We start from the raw sequence: 19,258 nt of genomic DNA on the forward strand, positions 1-19,258 counted from the left end.
GCATAAACCACGAGGTGTTCACAGTGTCGTCTAAGGCAGTTTGTACCGCCACAAATTCACAAAGAATGTCCAGATAGCATGATGCAGTAATCGTTTCGGATCTGAAAAATGGGCCAATGATTCCTTTGGAAGAAATGACGGCCCAGACCAGTACTTTTTGAGGATGCAGGGACGATCGGACTGCAACATGGGGCTTTTCGGTTCCCCATATGCGCCAGTTCTGTTTATTGACGAAGCCGTCCAGGTAAAAATAAGCTTCGTCAGTAAACCAAATGCTGCCCACATGCATATCGCCGTCATCAGTCCTGTGCACTATATCGTTAGCGAATGTCTCTCGTGCAGCAATGGTAGCGGTGCTGAGGGGTTGCCGCGTTTGAATTTTGTATGGATAGAGGTGTAAACTCTGGCGCATGAGACAATACGTGGACGTTGGTGTCATTTGGACCGCAGCTGCAACACAGCGAACGGAAACCCGAGGCCGCTGTTGGATCACCTGCTCCACTAGCTGCGCATTGCCCTCTGTGGTTGCCCTACCTTTCCAGCACGTTCATCCGTCACATTCCCAGTCCGTTGAAATTTTTCAAACAGATCATTTATTGTACCGCTTTTCGGTCCTTTGGTTACATTAAACCTCCGTTGAAAACTTCGTCTTGTTGCAACAACACTGTGTTCTAGGCGGTGGAATTCCAACACCAGAAAAATCCTCTGTTCTAAGGAATAAACCATGTTGTCTACAGCACACTTGCACGTTGTGAACAGCACACGCTTACAGCAGAAAGACGACGTACAGAATGGCGCACCCACAGACTGCGTTGTCTTCTATATCGTTCACATCACTTGCAGCGCCATCTGTTGTTGAAAATTGTAACTACTGTAATTTCGAAAGTTTGTCCGCCTGAAAATGTACTGTTGTCCCAAGCATATTGCAACAAACGGTGTAGTTCTATCGCTGCTCGTTTAGTTTTTATTGCCGTTTCAAATATACCGGTCATTTTTGAAACACCCTGTGTGTGTGTGTGTGTGTGTGTGTGTGTGTGTGTGTGTGTGTGTGTGTGTGTGTATATATTTTTTTTTCATTTCTAATGGTATAGAATTGTGTTTTTTATATGAATGCAGAAATCTTTTCTTTGCACTGGAGATTTTTATACCAGTTATAATCCAAATTTTGATTCCAGCTTATTTTATTTATGTTGCTTGATTGGAAAAAGTTACATGTAAATAATAATCACATATTCCATAAAAGTTATGCACTTCATCCTCTGTTTCCAGTTTAATAAGTAGTTAAGGTCTGTTATATTACCATCACTTAGATCCCTGTGTTCTCTCATTTTGATAGGTGGCTTTTTTCTTGAGCATACTTCCAGTATTAATAATAGAGCCTCATAATCACTGTAGCCCATATTTATTACTTTACTACTGTATAGGGAGTTTGTTTTTTTAATAAAAATTTGTTCTAATGCTATTTTACAATTCATAGAGGTTTTTTTGTTGGTGGGTAGGGAGAAAACTGAAACTCTTTGTCATGAACAGTAATTCATCTCTTCAATTTGTGGGTTTTAAAAACTCAGTGCTTTGGGTCAAAACCCAGTATTATTTCTAATTCTTATAATTTATTGATAAGAGAATGAACATTATGGTGCATTATTTGAAGTGGGATAAAGCTGGTTTTGTTTTGTTTACTATTTCTACAACTTCTAGTTATTTCTGAAGCATAATTTATCTTAATTAAGGTCCTGACTCTGTTTAACACATAGGCTTCCTTTTTGTTCTGCTTTCTAATAAAAAGTCAGTCAGGCGATGAGGGTTGCTGTTTTCCATCCATCCACCTTATTGGACACTGGTGGGGGCTGTTTCTTCTGCATTCATTTGCAGTGGCAGGTTGAAACAGCCATTGCTGTATTCAGTATGCTAGCCTTAACCTTTCTATGTTTTTACACCCAAATAAAAGTTTTTGCCTTCCCAGTTAGGTGCATACTATATCTGGTAATGAGTTCTCACTCCACATCTCCTGGGTGGAGAAAATATGTATTCTGAAAGGCTTGACAGATTTTATGATTGAGTCACTTCGATTTCTCAGTGTCTTTGATCACACAGTTCACAGTTCATATCAGTGTAGAATTTCCACTACAGTTGTCATTTACATGTCCAGTAACATCAATGTTTTACTTAAGCATTGGATGTTAAAAGAAGTCCCTAGTGGTGGTACTGCATGTTCACATTGCTTCAGGGGCAGTGCTGATAGCTTCTGATACAAGCAACATGTAAGTTATGTAACATATGTAGGGGCATTCTCTCTGGTCCAGTAACACTCAGCAGCAGCATCTGGCACCCAGCAGGACCTATGAAATATTTTGTCATGTTGATTGTAGGATCAAGCAACAAACCTGACAAAAATGCCACTGACTGTAAAAGTAATTATGCTGTAGACAATGTACATACAGGCAAAAAATTCAACATGTACTGATATCTATCTTCCCATTAATGAATGTGAAATAAACTTCCAACTTTATACAAAATCACACTAAGTAGTCATGTATATGGGAAGTGGGACAGGAAGAGGAAATTGGTCTGTAAACTTAACATATTACAACTGTTTTGGTGTGATCATTATGTTTGTAAATAACAATTCTTTTCCAGTTCATCCACTGACAGAGAGTCCTTGGGAAGTGGAAGAAGCTATCCTAAACCTGGTCCTGCTGCTGCGAGTATTATGAACGGACCTGCTGACTTGTGTGCAGCAACTTTTCTTGATGTATCTGTCTTGCGTTGCTTGTTCATATCCCAATGGCAGGAAGAGGGTGTCTACTGGGCTTTGCAGTTCTACTATCACAGGTTAGTCACATAGAGACTGGTACTATATGTAGAGAGCAGCTTATTGCTTCTTTTACTTCAGTATAATTTATTCTGAAGCTTCAGGACTGTGCAAGCTGAAACTAAATGTCAACAGAACCATAATGTTAATGCTGAAAAGAGAAGAGAATGAAAAACAAGAACTAATTATAATGTGTGACTGTAAACTCTTAGAAAATATGTGGCCAAGAAACAAGTGGACCATCCTGTGGCAGAACATGCTGCCCAACACGACATCCTTCATTTCAATGACCTAGATGCAAGACCTGTCCCATACATCCTCCCACCACCACCTACTCCAGTCCAGTGACAAACATAATCAAAGGCAGGGCTACCTGTGAAACCAGAGGTTAAGAAATTCTGGGAAGTTAATAGGGGATGATTTGGGGGCAATGGAGGTGGATCACAGTTGGATGGAAGAGTGAACTGAGTCAGCCGGGGTTCGACATTGGTCGTAGGTTTAATCTGTTTGGTAGGGTTGGTGCCATATGGATCCTTCCCACCAACACCATTTGTGTGTGTGTGTCTGTCATCTGTTTTTGACGGCCTTGCTGGTAACATCAAATTCACTACTTTAAATCTTAACTTAATCTTATCATTTTTTATAAGAAAGTTTATTTTTCTGTTTCAATCGTCCAGTTTTTTCTGTTACGTGTGAATGAGACTTAATTTAAACTGTGGGTTTTTCATGTAAAATAAGTGCCAAACATGTCTTATGTAAGTATCAAAAAATATCAGTCTTGTGCAGAAAAGAGTAAATAAGCATTTAGGTGCACTTCGATCATACATTCTTTCAGAATTTAGAATTTTTTCAGAACATATTATGAATATCCAAAAGTGTTTGGTACAGGTACTATATATGTTACTGAACATTTTTCAGCATAATCACAGTTGTGATTGTCCTATTTGTAAATCTGCAAAAAGCTCTGCCACATATTGGCTGAGACTTGTTGGCATGGTGCCTCATTTCAGGAAGCCATAGTACTTCATGTCTCTGGGAACAACAGTCAAAAGCCATACTGCTGTAGTAACCCTACAATTCAAACAGAAAGTTGCACTCCTTACAGTCCTAATTTGTCACCAGGTACGGAAGGGATAGAAAAGTTGTGCACTGTTGACAACAAATGCCTGAATGGCCATCCAAATTATCTGTCTAAATGTCTCAACGAGTTCTTCAATAAAATAACAACACATTCCCACCAGAAGCATAAAGTAATTTTTTCAAGACACCATGCACCGTATTAAATATATTACTGCTTTTTATTTTATTGTAAATTTTTAACCCCATATATTATGGTGTTTAGGCATAGAGTTTTAAATGGTGAGCCAGGAGTTTAAAGTTATGTCTGTGCCGAGTGCTGTAGTTGTGGTCAAAACAGAGAGAGTGTAGTGTGTGCTGATTTTTTATATAAGAACAGCACCATCTCATATATGTAAAGGGAGGGATTAAATAGTATTTGTAAAATGTTTAACAATGGTATACAAGATACGTGTTATTTGGCAACACAGATGTCTCTGTTTATTATTATTCTTAATATTATTATTATTATTTTATTTATTGTATTTTTATTTTTATTATTTGTTTAATTTTTTAAGTACAAGGAGTCTTGTGACTTTTCCTATTTGAATTTGGGATCATTATATGCTGTCAAGCGATTATCATGTAAAATTATGGTTATCATGTCAGGAGATTCATAAGTGGAGCTATATAAAATTATTTGTTACTAATCTTACTAGATTGCTATTAATTCATTTTCTGCTCTTTCTTTTCTTATACTACCAGTAGATGTCTGAGTCTTTAAGGAGCTGAACTCCCATGTATACAACAGCTTCAGATGTCCAATAACATTATAAATGAGTTAATCTGTAAAATATTTGACATTAAGCCTGAAAGCAAGAAAATGTTTAAAAAAGATTTGGAATTATGTGTAAAGTTTTTGGAAGTTGCTAATTGCTCTCGTTATGAAATGTTGGAAGAAATAGTCTATTTTAACATGGTAAACAAGGCCTGTTAAAATATTCCGGAACATTTATAATTTTGCACCAATGGTGTGTTGAAGCTAAATTCGGTTGGCATCCCTGCACATACCTGTGTTTAATGTGTAACTGCTAGAAGTTTCAGTGTTGTATGTCTGTTAGTTATTGTTCAGTGCTGTATTGAGTAGAACATTCCGATACACAGTTTGTGAATTTCCAGATGGTAGAGTTAGGAGAGCAATGCGCCTGCATTAAATTTTGTGTGACACTCAAGAAAACCTTTATAGAGACATACCAAATCTTGCAGGAAGGCTATGGTGATGAGTGTTCAAGCCTCTGTGTCATGAATGATTCATACAGTTTAAAAATGGTTAGATTGAAGTTAAAGATGACCCTCATTCTGGACATCCTTCAATGTCTACTGACAAAGCTTATTTAAGGAACGTCAACAAAATTGTGTGCACAAATTGAAGATTGCAGAAGCATGTAATATTTCAGTTGGATCATATCATGAAATCCTGACACAGCATCTTGGAATACATATCATGACCACCAAGTTTGTCCTACAGCTCATGAGTCAACACCAGAAAGTCCTCAAAGACCAGAAAAAGCTTGGCAGGTTAAATGTCAAAGCCATGCTGATAGTTTTCTTTGACTTTGAAGGATTAGCTAATCATTAATTTGTGGCACAGGGACGAACTGTTAATCAATGGTACTATCTGGATGTGTTGTGATGCCTCTGAGAAAATGTGAGAACGAAACAGCCTGAAATTTCCAGGTGGTAGTGTTAGAGGAGCAATGCGCCTGCATTAAATTTTGCAAGAAACTCAAGGAAACCTCTATAGAGACATACCAAATTATGCAGGAAGCCTATGGTGATGGGTGCTTAAGCCTTAAGTTTGTCCTAAGGCTCATGAGTCAAGATCAGAAAAAGCTCAGCAGGTCTGGTCAAATGTCAAAGCCATGCTGATAGTTTTCTTTGACTTTGAAGGATTAGCTAATCATGAATTTGTGCCACAGGGACCAACTGTTAATCGATGGTACTATCTGGATGTATTGTGATGCTTCTGAGAAAATGTGAGAAGGAAACAGCCTGAAATGTGGGAGAGCAGTTCATGGCTCTTGCATCTCATAATGCACCCATACATACATTCATCCATGTTGGTGTGTGACTATTGTACAAAAAAACTAAATCATTGTGCCCCGTGCTCTCCAGGCCTGGCCTCTGTGGACTTTTTTTATTTCCGACATAGAAAACCCCATGGAAAGGATGAACATTTGCATCGATAGAGAAGATAAAAGAAAACTGCAGACAGCACTTCACACGATCCAGCAAGAGGCATACCAAGACTGCTTCTGGAAGTGGGAACGGTGTTGTGGAGGAGAGTATTTTGAAGGATACCATGTACAGTAAGCAAAAGATAAATGTAGAAAAATTTTATGAACAAAATCCCAAAATTTTAGAACAGACCTCATACATGGATAATGTCTGCAAACTGTTTTGTGTATAGTTGATTGTAAAGAAGTAATACATTAAAACTGAGTTTTAATGCATGAACAGCAAAAATTTAGTAAGCGATGAACATTTTTGCATTCATCATTTTGTCAGGTGTGTCAGTGAGAAAAATTTTTGTAAAAGTTTGAAATTATATGTAAAATTTGTTGGAAGTTACTATATGCTCTTGCTTTCAAATAGTGGGTAAATATAGTCTGGGTGATTGATGTGCTGTGAGTTTTGCTGCCTCAAGAGATACACACAGTTTCTAACTGTAATACTTGTCTTTCTGTATTAAGCATTTAACATTAGTTTATACCTGTTATTGAGTATATTATGACAGCATTTTAAATTTGGATAATAATTATATGAAGTAATGAAAAAAAAAATTTTGTTGATCCTTGAAGCCATTGGAGAGGGAACCTGTCAGCAGTTCTAGGCTAGAAACTTGGTAATATCGATCCCTCAAGACACACACTACATGGACATTATTTCACTTACCTTACACTGTTCTCTTTTAAGACTGCTCAAATTAATGTTTTGCACTGCAGGTCCATGTACCTTCCATGCTTACTCATTAACGATTTTTCTGTCATTTGCTTATGTCAGGCTTATTCAGTTGATATTACAGTGAAACTTCTATGTTTTGTTTCTGTTCAGTCCAGACTTAAGAAATGCAGGATTGAGGAAAATACAGAATTGAGGAAAATTTTGAAACCCCCCCAAAATATGAGAAAAAACACATGTAATTGGCATATATGATCAAAAATTGCAATCCTCTCCAATACTTTGTATAAAATCTGCCTAAGGAAATTAAATATACTATACAATGTTTATATAATAATTTGTAGTAACGAATTTCATCAGTTCTTAAAAAATCACAGATGTATAACAACAAGTAAAAATTCATAAAAAAAAATTGAAATTGGTGTCTAGATACAAGGTAATCACGCTATTTTCCAACTTGCTGCAACAACATATCATACATTCAAAACATGCATTTTTCAGAGATCATCTTTTGTGCTCACCCAGAAAAAAGCACAAATTGCTGAACATGTTGAATTAAACCAAAAGCATCACAGCAGCTAAATGGTTAAACATAAGCATAAATCTGGAAATCTGCTTGATGACAAACTTTGTCACCATTTCTTTTGTTGGAAGATGCACTTCCTAAGCTCACCCCCTTAAAAGCGTTATTTTAGGCTTGATGAGAGAAACAGATATATGAAAAAATTAATTTGCTTCCCCAGTTGACATACAAGCTTATTAGAAGTCCGCTCTGTGAATTTCTGCACACTGTGTAAAGTGTAAATTTGAAAGAAAGCTCAGGTGCTAAAGGTTTGCTTCATGCCCTCTATCACTACTACCAATCTTTATGATCTACTGTGTGTGGTGCAAAGTACGTATGTGCATAAGTAGTGTATGTTGGTGTTGCAACTGTGTTATGTCAAATTTGAGCATGAAAGTCTTTGAAATGTGCTTTTCCAAGACCTTTGTTCTATTGCTGTCTGACATTCTGTCATGGCACATCATCTGCACAAGAAGTATATTTTCAGCACTTCACAAAATGCTTTCCCCCCTTCCTGCACTCCCTTCATTGGAGGGCGACTCTCCCTCTCCAAACATATAATAGGCGAGCTCATGTTACGTGTATTAGTGTAGTGTGGTGGCTGTACTGGCTGTTGGGTGAGTTAACTAGTCTCCAGCCAATAAGTGTTCACTGGCCAAAAATGGGCAACATCTCCTTGATTATGGCCAAGCATATTCTTCGAGACTCTGTTTTTGAATTTAAAAGGTTTACAATTTATATTTTTGCTGAATATAGCATGTTGGAAGTACATGCAAAAGATGAGACTGAGTTAAAAATGGCAAAACAAAAGGTGGTGGCTGGGCCGCTTTGTCACTTGGTGGCTCAGTCCGGAACACTTTGCAGTTGTATCACAATTATGCGGTGCAGCTAAATGTTGTAATTCATGTTTGCAACACCGAATGAGGATTATGTCAGCATTTCCTCTCTCACATCTTCCCTCTCCACAATGGCTTAAAATATTCCCTTAATTCCACCACCACCTGTGGTGCAAACTATCTGTCTTTTGAGCCACTTATAACTTGTTCAATCACATCCAGTGTCAATAGGAAGGAAACGGAATGAAGTCAACTAAGACAGTGAGTAGGAAATTAGAATGGAGGTAAACCTTATTAGAAAGAAATGTAAAATTGGGGAATATTTAGCATTGATCTTATTGGTTTTTAACTGGGGCTATGAATTAATGTAGTACAATTGTGGAAAATATAAAGTCAGAGAATGTGAAATCAATGTTCCACTGTATAGTTTATTCAGTGAACTCGTAATACTTATCATACTATGTTCTTTTGCTTCATTCAAAGCTCCCTTTAACTTATTTGTTTACTTTGTCCCATATGGCTAAAATACGTAATTGATTTATTAGAGCAGTAAAGTCTCTTTCTATCACAAAAGCCATATTTCAGTTAAGTGTAATGGTAACAGTATGAAGACTGACATATCTGTCTGGCTGCACTTCTCTCTCTCTCTCTCTCTCTCTCTCTCTATCTCTATCCATCCATTTGCTTGTTTTAGCACAAAGTAAATAGTGTAACTAAAATTGCTTCTTGTGGTGATGGTATGTAGTGTTCACATCAGTTTTGTGCCAAATTAAAATTAATTGCATTCTCAGCTGCATAGTGGCCCTCAAAATATGGACCTGGCAACATAATAGCAAGAGGATTCTGAACCACCTTCTGTTCTGTCCTGTGGAGATAAATTTAAATGCTGACCACTATTATGGGCAGAGCTACACTATAAATGGCAGGAAGTAGGCCACTTTGTTGTGGCCATGCCCATGCTGAAGCTTACTTGTATTGGTGTAGCCATACTTGTGCTGAAGCTGACTTGTATTGTTATATACTTCTTTACCACAAATTGATACTGAGTGAGACATTCATGTGACGCCTACACAGAAAATTCAAATACCTGTAAGCACCACGAGACACACAGTGGCAGAGAAGAACAGTAACCTACTTCCACTAGTCAGATGCATCTGTGCTTAATATTGTATGGGAATATGTCGTAGCCATTATTCACATTATCTGATCACACAGTTCTCGTTTGCTCAACATACTGAGTTAAGATTATCAGATAAATGATTTCACTACTTACATCATATTCCATTTTTGATTTGAGGACAAACAAGTTTCATTCACTTTTTCGTTAATTACTCAGCAGACTCTTTCAGTGAGAGGTCTTGGACCTCCTCCAATTGTGTGTGACCATCTGAATCGTTTTATATGTATAAAGAATAATTGCATCACAACAATTTTCTTTGTGTTTTATTACTATCATTTCAGATTTATTTTCATTAACAGATAGACATCTCTCCTGAACACAGTAAAAGAATACAATTGACTTGATAACTGCAGTTAGCTATATATGAAAACTCATACAATATGTAGTTTAAACAAATACTTTTTGATTCTTTTGACAGTTAACAGTTGTTTTTTAGGCATCAGTTTGAAGCAGGAGCTTTTGCCTCACAGTTCATCTGCAGGCATGACCTGAGACATGTAATGTGCATGGAATTAAGAATAATCAATAACAAGATACAATTAAAAAGTCTGTCCTGGTTCATCTATTTTAATTTCAATTTATTTCTGTGCATGTAAATAACTTTTTTCATGTATGAGAGGCATTTGGAAATGATTTACAATTCTACTGCTTTCCAAGTATCACCTGAATATGTTCACATCCTCTCACAGGAGATGAGCTGATTCTAGTACATGAGAAGAGACTAGATGGCAGTTGTGAATAGTGTGTACGATGAACGGACAGCACTTCTTTGTTGTTAAGTAGAGAAAGCTATGGATAAGATTGGAGGTGATTGGACAAAGATGGACTACATGGTTTTTGTGAAAGGAAGGAGTAGGAACAACTGTTATTCATAAATGTTTAACTGTGTTCAAGAAGCTCCTGTGCAAGAAAGTGCAAGAAAGCAACTGGATTATTGGGTTGGCTAGTGGAAGGGAATCTGCATGCAGGATGGTGAGTACTGGTCATCCATTGACATTGTGGTCTCCAATGAACATTGAGACTGTGTCTCAGTTGGTTATGGCTGATGTGCACATAATGTTTGATTATATGGAATAGCAGACATGCCTTGGACGCCCAACCCTTCACTCAATTATTAATGATGATATCATCAACTATTGGAAATGAAGAATGAAGGTCAAGATTTTTTTTGGAGAAACTAGTGACTGGTGACAAACTGTGATGTCTCCACTTGAGATGAAAGTCCAGTCCATGCAGCGGAAACATCCTGGGAGTCTCTGGCCTAAGAAATTTGATACTCCTCCATCTGCAGGCAAGCAGGTGATCTCTGTCTTTAGGGCACTTGCATAAGCTAATGGACTGGCTTCAAAAAGGAACAACTGTCAATAGCAGATCTTCTTTTATGCTGGAGAACCAGTACTGATATTGGGGGGGGGGGGGGGGGGGGGGGGGGGGGAAGCAACACCTCAGGCTGCCTGTGCATCAATATTATTATTAATCCGTAACACACATAAATTAGTATGTTATGAGGCCCCTAATAGACTCGCTATTGTGAGGGCACAATAAGTTGGCCACCAACCCCCAAGTACTGTTTGTTAAAAATTGGCAACATTTGGAACACTTTGTGTCAACTGTTGTCTATTTGAGATAATTGCCTGACAGAGTATTGTGTTGTATGTGCGATTGAATGATTAATAACAGACCAAGAGATGAATACAATAAGCAGATTCAGAAGGATGTAGGTTGCAGTAGTTACTGGGAGACGAAGAAGCTTGCACAAGATAGAGTAGCATGGAGAGCTGCATCAAACCAGTCTCAGGACTGAAGACCCCAACAACAACAACAATTATAATTATATATAAATGAGTTGTGCGGTTTACATCATGGCTGCTGATCAGTATACATTGTGCATGTTCATGTAGTGTCAGTTCTGGAAGAAATTGAAATGCCTCTTTCAAATATCTATGAGCATTCATCAATTTGAACTGTAATGGTATCTGTACCTGACTAGAACACACAACTGCTCTGCTGGAAATCACTCATAACTAGAGGAGTCAATCAACTATCAGCATTTATGGCTAGCTTAGCCTCTGAGTGAGTTCCAGATCTCAGTGAAAATTATTAAATACATTTAGAGCTCACGGGAAAAAACCATTATCTGGCTTGAATAGAAAATGTCGCTGCTCATAAAAATTCTCACCCATATAAAAGTTTATCTAGTAATTCATAGAACGTGGTATGTTTATTCCACACAGAATGATATTCAATAGCAGGTGCTGTCTTAGTATGCCTGTATGATACACTGCTGAAGGTCTCATAGATCTTAAAACAAATAATCCAGTATTGTTAATCCCTTGAGGCTCCACGACACTGCAGCTAAAGTCTCTTTGATCAATCTAAAATTTGAAATAGATTCAGCAGAAAGGTAATGGCCAGTTAGGGACTACAGGTGTGCTATATAGCTCATTCCTTGTAGGGTGATTACTGAAATCAGAAAGCATAAAGTTAATCTATAAACAAACAATTGTGTTGGTGGAACATTTCTGTTTGCAATGACAAACCATATGCAAGGTCTTGTTGCTAATCAGTCCATTTTGAATGCAGTTGTATGGGCAGTTTTCTATTCTGCCTTAACTATCAGAGAATGGTATGTTCCATGACGAAGTCTCACCTTTTAAAACACTTTGTATTTATTGTACAATAGTCAACAAAAAACAGTTCACACTTTCTATACTTGATAAAGTTTGATGCATATTCCCCTATATACTAAAATAGTTCCATAGTTGGTGTGGCATATAATGCACTATAATTCTGTGTAATATTAAATGTCTTTCTTGGGTTCATAACCTTAATTGTCCCTTTTTTATAAGAATTACGTAACTTAATTATAAAATTATGCATTTCTTTTTTTTGGCATGACAAATGTTCTATTACACTCTAACCCAGTAGTGGTCATGCTACTAATTTCTCTGCCCCTGAGGTAAGTGGCCATCTTAGCTCATGACTAAATTCACCAGTGTCAATTAAAATTTAGCTCATTTTACAATTAATGCCCCTATGAACCATGAGCCTGCCATTGCTGGGGAGGCTTGTGTGCCTCAGCGATACAGACAACCATACCATAGGTGCAATCACAATGGAGATCTGTTGAGAGCTCAGACAAAAGTTTGGTTCCTAAAGACAGGCAGCAGTCTTTTCAGTAGTTGCAGGGGCAACAGTCTGGACGATTGACTGATCTGACCTTTCAACTTCAACCAAAACAGTCTTCCTCTGCTGGTATTGTGAAAGGCTGAAAGCAAGAGGAAACTGCATCCTTAATTTTTTTTCTGAGGGCATGCAGTTATGCTGGATGGTTAAATGATGACAGTATCCTCCTGGGTAAAATATTCCAGATGTAAAATAGTTCCCACTCAGATATCTGGGCAGAAACTACTCTTGAGGATGTCATTATCAGGAGAAACAGAACTGACGTTCTATAGATTGGAGTGTGGAATGTCAGATCCCTTAATTGAGCTGTTAGGTTAGAAAATGTAAGAAGGGTAGTGAATAGATTAAAGTTTGATATAGTGGGAGTTAGTGAAGTTTGGTGGCAGGAGGAACAGGCCTTCATGTCAGGTGTGTATAGTTTTATGAATACAAACCAAATAGGGATAATGTGGGAGTAGCTTTAGTAATGAACAAAAAAATAGGAACATGGATAAGCTACTATGAACAGCATAGTGAACACATTATTATAGTCAAGATAGAACATGAAGACCACACCCTTCACAGTAGTACAAGTTTATATGCCAACTAGCTATGCAGATGATGAAGAGACTGGAGAAATGTATGATGAGATAAAAGAAAGTAAAAAAAATTAATGATAGATAATAGGCATATATGAACTGGGAGAAAGGAATGAAAGAGGAAGCCTCCTGATAGAATTTTGCACAGAGCCTAATTTTATCGTAGGTAACAGTTTAAGAATCATGAAAGAAGATTGTATATGTGGAAGAGACCTGGAGACACTGGAAGATTACAGATTAATTATTAAGGGGCAGATGTGGACTCTGACCACAATTTATTGGTTATGAACTGTAGATTAAAACTGAAGAAACTGCAAAAAGGTAGGAATTTAAGGAGATGGAACCTGGATAAACTGAAAGAACCAGAGATTGTAGAGAGTTTCAGAGGGAGCGTTAGGGCATGATTGATAAGAACAGTGGAAAGGAATACATTATAAGAATAATGCTTAGCTTTGAGAGATGAAATAGTGAAGCCAGCAGAGGATCAAGTACGTAAAAAGAAGAGGGTTAATAGAAGTCCTTGGGTAATGCAAGAGACATTAAATTTAATTGATGAAAGAAGAAAACATAGAAATGTGGTAAATGAAGCAGGTGAATGGGAAACAAATGTCTAAAAAATGAGGGTGACAGGAAGTGCAAAATGGCTAACCAGGAATGGCTAGAGAACAAATGTAAGGATTTAGATGCATATTTCACTTGGGCAAAGATAGATGCCGCCTACAGGAAAATTAGATAGACCTTTGGAGAAAAGAGAACCACCTGTATGAATACCAAGAGCTCAGATGGAAAACCAGTCCCAAGCAAAGAAGGGAAAACAGAAAGGTGGATAGAGTATATGGGAGGTCTATACAAGGGAGATGAACTTGAGGACAATATTATGGAAATGGAAGAGGACGTAGATGAAGATGAGATGGGAGATATGATACTGCATGGAGAATTTGACAGAGCACTGAAATACTTAAGTCAAAACAAGGCCCCAGGAGTAGATGAACTTTCCGTTAGAACTACTGATACCCTTGGGAGAGCCAGCCAGGACAAAACTCTTCCATCTGGTAAGCAGGATGTATGAGACAGGTGAAATACTCTCAGACTTCAAGAAGAATATAATAATTCCAATTCCAAAAAAGGCAGGGGTTGACAGGTGTGGAAATTACTGAACTATCAGTTTAATAAGTCATGGTTGCAAAATACTAAGGCGAATTCTTTACAGAAGAATGGCAAAGCTGGTAGAAGTTGACCTCAGGGGAGACCAGTTTGGATTCCAGAGAAATGTATGAATGCGCTAGGCAATACTAACCCCATGACTTGTCAGAAAAGATAGGTTAAGGGAAGGCAAACATACATTTATTCTGTTTGTAGACTAAGAGAAAATTTTGACAATGTTGACTGGAATGCTCACTTTCAAATTCTAATGGTGGCAGGGGTAAAAAACAGGGAGCAAAAGGCTGTTTACAATTATACAGAAACCAGATGGCCGGTATAAAAGTTGAAGGGCATGAAAGGGAAGCAGTGGTTGGGAAGGGAGTGAAACAAAGTTGTAGCCTACTGCCATGTTATTCAATCTGTGTATTGAAAAAGCAAGAAAAAATTGAGTAGGACTAACAACTTTGAGGTTTGTCAATAACATTGTAATTCTGTCAGAGACAGCAAGGGACCTGGAAGAGCAGTAGCACAAAATGGACAGTGTCTTGAAAGGAGGATATCAGATGAAGATCAACAAAAGCAAAATGAGGATAATGGAATGTAGTCCAATTAAATTAATTGATGCTTGGGTAATTAGATTAGGAAATGAGACACTTAAAGTAGTAAATGAGTTTTGCTATTTGGGGAGCAAAATAACTGATGTTGGTCGGAGTAGAGAAGATACAAAATGTAGACTGGCAGTGGAAAGGAAAGCGTTTCTGAAGAAGAGAAGTTTGTTAAATTGAATATAGATTTCAGTGTCAGGAAGTCTTTTTCTGAAAAAGTTTGTATGAAGTGTAGCCATGTATGCAGGTGAAATGTGGATGATAAACAGTTTATTCACAAGAAGTGAATAGAAACTTTTGAAATGTGGTTCTACAGAAGAATGAAGAACCATAGATGGGTAAATCATGTAACTAATGAGGAGATACTCAATAGAAATTTGTGCACAACCTGACTAGAAGAAGGGATCAGTTCATAAAACACTTTCTGAGACCTCAAGGGACCACTAATTTAGCATCGGAGGGAAGTGTTGGAGATAAAAATCATAGAGGAAGGCCAAGATAGGAATACAATAAGCAGATTCAGAGGGATGTAGGTTGCAGTAGTTAGTCAGAGATGAAGATGCTTGTGCAGGATACAGTAGCAGGGATAGCTGACCCAAACCAGTCCTCAGACTGAAGACCACAACAACAACAACCACAACAATATTAATGTCTCTGTAAGCATTGTTGTTTGTTACTGTGATGGAAAACTACAGTCTTAAGAAGCTCTTACTTTAATTTACATTTTTGGATTGAGCTGTTAATTGCTTGATGCAAATTACTGTAAATACATCTGAGAACAGCAGACTGCACAGATACTTAATGTGGCACACATGCTGCCCAAGGTCTGCAGTTTGATGACCACTGATTGAGATGCAGGATTCAGGAAAGGCAACAGCGAAAATATTTGAAAGTGGCCCTTCCACCCTGACAATGTGTGGCCTCATGCCAGCAAAGCCATGACAATAGAGTTGACATCACCGGCATTCATTGTTGTGCTACACTCACTGTATTCACTGAATCTCGGTCCATCTAATTATGTTTCATTTGATAACATGATGGATGTGCTGTGAGGTGAAAGACTCAACAAGAACAAAGAATTTCAGGCAGGTACCTATGAGTGAGTATATAGTATCCCCAACAGTGGCTCTATGACGCAGCAATGAGTATGCCAGGTTGGTGGCAGTGGTATATTAATATCAGTGGAATGAATATGGAGAGATTTCATCAACACTGACTACAGTTCATTAATAAATAAGGTACAAAACCCACTATTGTAAATCATTTCTGAATGTCCCTCGTAGATATTATAATAATGAAAATTTCAAGATGTATATTACACATAAAAACTGACACTGACTACCATCTTTTTTTTTTTACAGGGAATGTGGGTAGTGCTTAATCTCATTTAAAAACACACACACACACACACACACACACACACACACACACACACACACACACAAACACATCTTCTCAACAGACGGTGTTTGTTTATGTATTGTGTGGTAATAATTCAGAGATGTGTAGTATAAAAGGCTGAAATCTTCCACTCAGTTATTAAAAGAATGAAAGAAATGCAGTGTGCACAAAAAAGTCACTCAAAGAATAAAGCAAAAACAATTTAAGCTTCCAGAAAATAGCTCTTGCACAACAGTAGAACACATAAAAATAGTTTTCATGTCACTTTTTCTCAATGTATAGAAGTCAGAGGCAACCATGTACTCAGGTTCAAAGGTTCAACAGGTTCCTCTCAGATACAAATCAAGAAGTTTAGATTCCCTACCAATTGAGAACTTACCTCATTAGCCAAAATTATGAGATCTTTGATTAATTGTATTCAGTGACTGAGAATTCCTGTTATCTACGTGACAAATAGTTATTTCACTGTAAAGAAGTAGTATGTTGTTAATAGGTGTCTGATGTTGTAGAAGTACCATTGGTAACTATTTTCTTTGAAAAATATAATGGTATACTTGTACGTATTATGTTACCAGATGCAGATAAACAGAAGACTTATACAAAGTAGCAACTTTTCTGCTGATTTACTTAATTACATTTAGCTTGCATAAATAGTATTAAGCAGAGTAATGATAGTTTATTGTTAATGTGGTTTTAAAGATTCCTTTTTTTATTAATGTGTACCATGAATCATATCACATTGCTCAAACCTTTCCATCTTGATGATATCTTGAAATACAATGAATGAATGACACATGAATGAATGCATGTATGAAGATGAAGTGTGGTGTTTGTATTGAAGTTGGATGGAAAGTGAAAACTGGGATGTGAGTTTATTTGATCTTTTTGTGTGTCTTTTGTATTAAAGCAATATGAAGAATTAAAGCTCAAAAAGTTGTTTATTTGCTTTTTAAGTGTGCCTTTGCACCATCCACCATTCATCTACAAATGTGTGCTTGCCTGTCCCCATTTACTGTATTTATATTATAATATTTATTGTCTTTCCTTCTCTTGCACTTTTAGTATTGCAAGTTTAAGAAATATTTTCATTGAGTTGTGCAAATCAAAATATCCTGCAAGGGATTTTTGTGTAAGTGTGAAAATGATAATTTTGGAGACTTTTACATGCATGTATATACAATTTTAAAGCACAATAATAATATAAAAGCACACAAGAAAAGTGTACACATTAGAGGTAAAATATATTACCTGACTCAGTTCCACTAATTTTCTATTTTAACAGACTGAAAGCAATCGCTGAAGATTCTTCATCTCATCAACAGCCAAGAAAAAGAAGCAACTCCTTGCCAATACCCAAAATTGAAGTATCTCTGTACCAAAGTCCAGAACTCAAAAAGAGAGAATCAAAAGATTTAATAGAAGTTCCTGATATAAAAGATGTGTCTCTGCTGACAGGTGAGGAAAAAAGTTAGTATTATAATAATGATGTAGAAATATTGACTCACTGTGCAGGTTGTTAATTAATTGCATTTAAGCATTTGAAGAAAGTGGTTAAATTATTCAAGTCCCAGATGTGTGCTCATTTGCATCTCCTACTCTGGGGAGGTTCACATAACAGCAACTCTTGATGCATATTACCACTGTCTCCAGGAGCTAAGGCCTGACTATCCATTCCATATTGTTGTTATTTCATCATAGATGTTCCATTGTTTGAAGACTGGGGTTTAACATTCAATGTACAATTGATGAGAGGTCATTGACAAGTTAAGCAAGACCTTGTTATGGGACTGTCAGAGTGGTGGAAGTCAACATCCAGGAAGGTTGCATGCTGGATTGAGGAAGACTGAGTAATAGGATAGGAAGAAAACGTTGAGCCAGTGGAGGAATGAGGATATTATGAAAAGGGTGACACATCCAGATGCTGATAGGCACAGTTAAAAGACTGTTGCACACCTGGCTTTCACCCAAAGCCTTCTTCACATTCTGGCCACAGCGGCCAGGGGAGATCAGTCATGTATGTGTGAGGTGTGGTTGCTTATGTAAAAATGTGTGTGGTTTCTTTTCTTTCCTGAAGAAGGCTGTGGCTGAAAGCATATATGTAACAGTCTTTTCATTGCGCCTGTTTGCAACCCAACCTGTTATCTGTACAGTGAGTATCAGTCTGTCCTTGTCATAATAGTGTTGATATTTCAACCGGGGCTTTCTGTTTTTGAGGAATAAGGGTAGAGTGTCATGGTTCTGGGTCCACGTAATGAAGATATCATCAATGAACTGAAGAAGCAACTGGATGACAAGGAAGGTTTTTTCTTGATAGCTCATGACAGACAAGCAGATAAAGTTCCATGTGAGTGCCCCTGGCCATGCTATGGAAATGATAAAGATGTAATAGTTCATATATATAAAGAAATGGTGCTGAATTTAGAGTTGGGTGGTCACTAGGAGAGGTTGCCAAGGCATTGAGATATGGGATATTGATGTACAGAAGGTAGCTTCAACAATGACAGGCAAGTATCCAAGTAGTAATCAGGAAGAGATGGTTGAGAGGAGATGAAGGGGTTTTTTAGACCTTTGATATTTGGCACTTGGCTGCAGGCAGTGAGATGAGGGTGTTGGTCAAAAAGAACCAAAATTATTTCTGTGAGTGCACAGTAACAAGTTACAGTGGGGTATCCAGTAGAACAAGATGGATCTGGAGGAGAGGTTCTTTATTGGACCTAGTAAAAGGAGTAGTGGCTGGAAGTTGTGCTGGATGTTTCAGATGGAACCAGAGTGACAGGTCTCATAGGCATAAGAGTCAGGCAGCTGTTGAACTCCTTCAGTGAGTCAGTCACTGTGGTTCATCATGATAGAGGTGGAGCTTTTGTCTACAGGGAGTATGATTAAGTCAGGATCCACTTGAATGTTGTGGGTAGCTGCACTTTCCTCAGCCAAAAGGTTT

The 19,258-nt window shown here is 37.5% G+C and overlaps 1 protein-coding gene across 1 annotated transcript in view; it reads left to right on the forward strand.

The window, feature by feature from the left end:
* LOC126092046 (protein unc-80 homolog) overlaps positions 1–19,258 on the forward strand; it is a 1,190,994-nt gene that overhangs the window by 442,609 nt on the left and 729,127 nt on the right. Inside the window, exons 13-14 of the mRNA XM_049907452.1 lie at positions 2,638–2,832; positions 17,603–17,791. Of these exons, the coding sequence (XP_049763409.1) occupies positions 2,638–2,832; positions 17,603–17,791 (384 nt within the window). The remainder of the gene's footprint in view (positions 1–2,637; positions 2,833–17,602; positions 17,792–19,258) is intronic.

The sequence above is a fragment of the Schistocerca cancellata genome, chromosome 7 (assembly GCF_023864275.1).
Source record: "Schistocerca cancellata isolate TAMUIC-IGC-003103 chromosome 7, iqSchCanc2.1, whole genome shotgun sequence".
Taxonomy (NCBI): Eukaryota; Metazoa; Arthropoda; class Insecta; order Orthoptera; family Acrididae; genus Schistocerca; species Schistocerca cancellata.